Source organism: Octopus sinensis, linkage group LG21, assembly GCF_006345805.1.
Source record: "Octopus sinensis linkage group LG21, ASM634580v1, whole genome shotgun sequence".
NCBI lineage: Eukaryota > Metazoa > Mollusca > Cephalopoda > Octopoda > Octopodidae > Octopus > Octopus sinensis.
Window position 1 is genome coordinate 23,360,723 of NC_043017.1, and position 6,119 is coordinate 23,366,841.

A 6,119-nucleotide genomic window follows, 5' to 3' on the forward strand; every position below is an offset into this window, starting at 1 on the left:
AGCAGAGGTCAATCACTATATGCACCAGTCATCAATTAGGTTAGAACATTAGCAGATAGCCTCATTTGCATATTTATGCTTTTGGAAGCTCATCATTAATTAACCGATATCTGTTTTCTTCTCTTAGAGAGATACCGAAACAAAGAGTAGGTGTCTCTTACTCATAGCTGATGGATGGTCATTGACTCTGCTAAGTATATCTGCTCTTAGATAGGTTTTGTTTTTTTGTCCTGCAGGGTGCCTAACAAAAAACCTTTTTTTTTTTGCCAGAGAAGGCCTGGTAAGAATGCCAGTTTAGTCACTGATGGCCCAACTATGTAGCAGGTTGTGTACAAACACGCACACACACGCGTACATGCATGCACATAGATATTATGTGCTTCCTTGCAGTTTCCATCAACCAAATTTCACTCACAAGGCATTGGTTTGCTTGATGCTATAACAGAAACCACTTGCTTAAAAAGTGAACATTGTAGCCACACATCCATACATACATATGTACGTTTATATATTTTAGGTCATCCCATAAATAATGCAGTTTTTTTTATACTTCTTTTATTTTTCAAAATTAAGATAAACAAAGTTCTTTTTTAATCTAAAATATACTCTCCTTCATTTTCTACAATGCTCTTCCATCTATCTGGTGGACTTGCAAGATCCCGCTTCCAAAATTCACTTGTCCATAACTAAAAATACTCCTCCAGTACTGTTCTGACCTCGTCTACAGAATTCATATTTTTTCTATGCACAGAATGTTTTTTTTTAACTATTTTTTATTGTTCTTTTCTGACTATTTTCAGGTGGTTGATCTCCGCTTAAATCCAGGTGCAAGGTCTATATTAAAAAGAAAAAAACGCCAGACCAAAGTGGACAACCAAACTGGAGAACCTCGGAAACATGGAGGTAAAGCATTTATTGACTCCTATATTGCATCTTGGAAGAAAGCAATGAATAGCAGTTTAATTTCAATGACCTTTTGTCATCACTTGTTGTAAGAGGAAAGACCAGCGTAGATCGACAGAGATATCATAGTTCATCTAATATTGATTTCAAATTTTGGCACAAGGCTAGCAATTTCAGGAAAGGGGGTTAGTTGATTCCATTGACCCCACAGTTCAACTAGTTCTTGTTTATTGACGCCCAAATGGATGAAAGGCAAATTTGACGTTGGTGGAATTTGAACTCAGAATGTAAAGACAGACAAAACACCACTTAACATTTTACCTGGTGTGCTAATGATTCTGCCAGCTCACCACCTTATATAGCCTGTCCAATATCAGCTTTCTTTCTTTCAACATTATGATTTTTCACTCATCATCATCTTCAACAACAACAGCACCTATGTCATCCTCACATCCATCATCACCATTTTCCTCTGCAACAAAGATGCCTATCTTTACTGAGCTAATAAAGGAATCTCTACCTTGCCAACAAAGGACTTGGTACAAGGTTCACTCAATCTGTTAGAAATAGCAGTCAATGCTTCCTCAAATAGAATCCTACCATCTTAAACACTGAACATTGTAGTCTTAAATATATGAAAAATGATGTTGTGTTTTTGAGCAAGACATTTCATTTCACATTGCTCCAGTTCATTCAGCTGTAGAAATGAGTTGCAACATTATTGGTGCCAAGCTGTATCAGCCTTTGCCTTTCCCTTGGATAACATCAGTGGCATGGAAAGGGGAGGTTGGTATGCATGGGTGACTGCTGGTCAACCATAAACAACCTTGCCTGGACTTGTTCCTCAGAGGGGAACTTTTTAGATACAATCCCATGGTCATTCATGATCAAAGGGGGTCCTTTACCCTTTATGTCATCATATTGGTTTCAAATTTTGATACAAGGTCAGCAATTTGGGGGGAGGGAGTAAGTCGATTACATAAACCTGAGTTTAAGCTGGTACTTATTTTATCAACTGCCAAGAGGATGAAAAGTAGTCAAGCTCAGCAGAATTTGAACTCAGAGCATAAAGACAGAGGAAATGCCACTAAGCATTTCGCTTGCCATCTTATCTATATCTTAATATTCTTTTCAACTCTAGGCACAATGCCCAAACTTTTTGGGGAGGGGGCCAGTCGATTAGATCAACCCCAGTATGCGTCTGGTACTTAATTTATCGACCCCAAAACGATGAAAAGCAAAATCGACCTTGGCAGAATTTGAACTCAGAACATAAAGGCAGATGAAATACTGCTAAGCATTTTGCCTGATGTGCTAACATTTCTGCCAGCTCACCGCCTCATTTATGTCTTAATATTGACAGAAAACTAAACTAAATATTTGCGAGTTATTCATAATTTTCAGAAAAAGCTTTGTAGCACAGCATTGAGCTTTGTTCCAAATTAAACTCAGTGATGTTGCTAATATTCTAGAGCAGTAGTTCCCAACCTATGGTCCACGGCACCCTGGTGGTCTGCAAAGGTAGTACTGGGTGGGGTCCATGAACTAAATTCAAAATTTTGTATATATATATATACATATACATGCATAAGGATAAGCATATTAACCCTTTCAATACCAACCCGGCTGAAACCACCTCTGGCTCTGTAGTTCAAATGTCTCGTTTTCAAAAGTTCTAAATAAAAATCTTCCACCAAACCTTAGTCACAATTCATGTTCCTAACTCTAGTTTAATGATAACTAAGTTATTTTACTAAATTCTTTGTTATATTTAAAATTTATTGGAAGAAACACAGATCATCTCAACAGAAATCTGGTAACAAAAGGGTTAAAAGGGGTCTGTGGGAAAACTCATTTAAATAAAAGGGGTCCTTGGTAGTGAAAAGGTTGGGAAGCACTGCTCTAGAGAAAGCATAAGCATCATATAAACTTGCTGTCTTATTATTTCTACAAAACTGAAGTTTCATACTTGTTTTAAAATGTTTGAAAAATGTCACAGGTGCCCTTGTATTGTGATAAGTTCTTTGGCTGAAAGGAATTCATCTGCTTTGGTTCTCCAGTTTATATGTTATAAAAAAAAGGGAATTAAAAGATTAAATGTCAGCTAATTACTATTGATGTCATGTCATTCATAACATAATTTTTACTTTCAACAATTCTGTCCTTACAGTTGCATGTAGCTGCGATATCTGTGAAGGAATAAGGTCAGTGGGACACATAGTTGCCAAAAGACGAGAACGGAAACGGCGAGAGAAAGAAGAAGCACTGATGGAAAGTGATGGTCACTACTGGCGAATGTAAGTATTTTATCCATGAAGAAGGGTGACATTCAAGTGGCACAAGGGTTAAAATTTAGACAACTATAGTAGTATAAGCATAGGAATTTCAGCCATGTTCATCTTATATATTATAGGCATTGTTCAACCTGAACCACATTATTCAATGTAGCTGTCCTTTTCTAAGATGGTAGGATACAATTTGAAAGAGATTTGGCTGCTATTTTTAACAAGTGGCTACATAAGGTATAGAATGTGACAAGGCTGGCTTTTAGTATTACAGGTACAACACATTTTTGCCAGATGAATAGACTGCAGCAATGAGAAGTAAAATGTCTGGCTCAATGACACAATGCACTGCTGGGAATCATTCGTGACCTAACGATTAAACCATGTACTGTCACAAGCAAACAATAAAAATAACATCAGGTCCCCTCAGAACAAATGTAACATTTGAAAATTTTCAAACTGATTTTCATATTTTGAAACTTCTCATGTATGTATTGCTTTTATTTTAATGTTGTTAGCATTCACCATCATTTGATACCCAATTTTTTTATGCTGTCTGAGTTGCAATATATTTCTTTACTGCCCACAAGGGGCTAAATATAGAGGGGACAAACAAGGACAGACAAAGGGATTAAGTCGATTATATCGCCCCCAGTGCAAAATGGTACTTTATTTATCGACCCCGAAAGAATGAAAGGCAAAGTCGACCTCGGCAGAAATTGAACTCAGAACGTAGCGGCAGATGAAATACTGCTGAGCATTTTGCCCAGCATGCTAATGTTTCTGCCAGCTCGCCGCCTTTTGACCCCGAAAGGATGAAAGGCAAAGTCAACCTCGGCGGAATTTGAACTCAGAACGTAGCGGCAGACGAAATACCGCTAAGGCTTTCGCCCGGCGTGCTAGCGTTTCTTCCAGTTCGCCACCTTGTCTGAGATGCAATAGTCTCACAATGTTTCTTGCATGGATTTTACAGCAAGATACCCTTCCTGTCACCAACCACTTTATAGTGTAGATTACAATTTATATACTTTATAAACTATTTATACAAACATTTATAATTCCTTTCTTTTTGTTTGTTTCTTTTAATTTTATTTTCTCTTCATTTTTTTCTTGATTTCATTACAGTTATATGATTCCATGTGGATGTGGTCCTGTTTTAATAGGACGAGCCAATGAAATAATGGTCGATGAAGGTTTAATGAAATGGTGCAGGAAACCTGGTTGTTACATGGGCAATAGTTCTACTGACCAAGAGAGCAGAACTGGAACGAGAGAGTCTTCTTTAGAAATAATTAGTGACAGTGCAGCCAGTGCTAGCAGCAATGAATTGGACTTCTAAAAACAACAAAAATTCAGGTTCCCCTCCCTTCCTCTCCCTCTTTCTGCCTTCCCCTTCAAATCCACCGACACTACCCTTGCTACTCCTAATCGGGTGTATTGCTAGCATGTCTTGTAGGTCACAGAAACTAACCACTACCATACAACTCTCACCGTGGCTACAAAGCAAATCTGTTGCAACAACATAGAAAAATAAGCTCAATGGCAATGTATGATTTTTTTTTTGTATGATATGTGTGTGTATGAGAGAGTGTATATGTGAGTGGGAGTGTATATGTGTGTGTATATGTATAGCTAAATGAATGTTTTTCTTGCTTGTTTAGAATGTTGCATGAGTAGTCCTGGATCTCAGCCAACTGTTAACAAACACTAAAGAAGCTATTCCAATAGCAGATATTTTCCAAATTTAATTTTTTTTTTCCATGGATGAGAGATTTGTTCTGAGAACAGCAAAACAAAAAACACAAATCAAAACAACACAAGCAATACAGCACAAAATACATGCAAAAGAATAGAAAAATATAAGAACCAAATTAACCACAACTTTTTATTTGAAATATCACCATATCTCTCCCTCTTTCCCGTTCTGCCTCTTTCCTCTTTCTTTCTCACTTTTATATTTCATACATCCCATCAGTCATTCATATTTTATTTTTATTTTCTCACTTTTTCTTTCTCATCTAAAAATGACTGACCATTTCCCCATCTATGTCAACAAATTAATTTTTCTCCAACAAGGAAAAAATTACATATATACATACACACACACATATCTATATATTTTTTTTATCATTCATATTTCAAAGGTAAAAAAAAAAATTATCTGGAAAAAATTTTTTCACATTTTTAAATTATAAAAAAAAAAGGAAATGAAAAATACAAAAAAAAAGGTTTTTCAAGAAAAAAATTTTCAATCACAAACAAAATACACAAAACAAAAAATTTATCTTTTTTTTAACCTTTGTATGAAATATTTTTTAAATTTCTAAAGTACATCTCATGAAATATGTTTTCTTTCAACAACATCAATTCTTTAGATTCAACATTGATTTAAGATCAAGATTGAAACAAGAAAAGTAAGAAGAAAAAAGGAGAAAAACTTTTTAAAATAGGAAGGAAAAAAAGTAAGACTTGTTTATATGTTACAAGTAATAATGATACAAAGTGGTGACTAAAAGTGACTTTCTTCAAAAAAGACCAATTTTTAACCAAAAAATATATATCTCCTACCGTTCCAGTTTTTTTTCTTTCTGGCAATATTTATGTGATATATATACTTTTCTTAGGTATGTATCAAAACATAACTTTAAACCTAATATTGTATCAATGTTATGTAGATAGGCAGATGTTTAGATGCCCTTATATATATTTGTATGTCCTAATATATACATACATACATATATATATATATATAAGCGTACATAAATTTTGCATAATGTATTTGCATGCATGTTTGGATGTAAGTGCAGATTAGATCATAAAATGTGGAGAGCTATGCTGGGAATAATGATGATGATAATACATACCTATACTCATATACATATACAAGCTCATATCTCACTAAGTATATGCTTATTTTAGATTAAAGCATGA

The 6,119-nt window shown here is 35.1% G+C and overlaps 1 protein-coding gene across 1 annotated transcript in view; it reads left to right on the plus strand.

Moving 5' to 3' along the window:
- Window positions 1–5,340, plus strand: part of LOC115222809 (SIN3-HDAC complex-associated factor-like) — a 46,268-nt gene extending 40,928 nt beyond the window's left edge. Inside the window, exons 3-5 of the mRNA XM_029793114.2 lie at window positions 801–903; window positions 3,074–3,200; window positions 4,314–5,340. Coding sequence (XP_029648974.2) covers window positions 801–903; window positions 3,074–3,200; window positions 4,314–4,527 — 444 coding nt within the window. The 3' untranslated portion in view covers window positions 4,528–5,340. The remainder of the gene's footprint in view (window positions 1–800; window positions 904–3,073; window positions 3,201–4,313) is intronic.
- The last annotated feature ends 779 nt before the right edge of the window (window positions 5,341–6,119 follow it).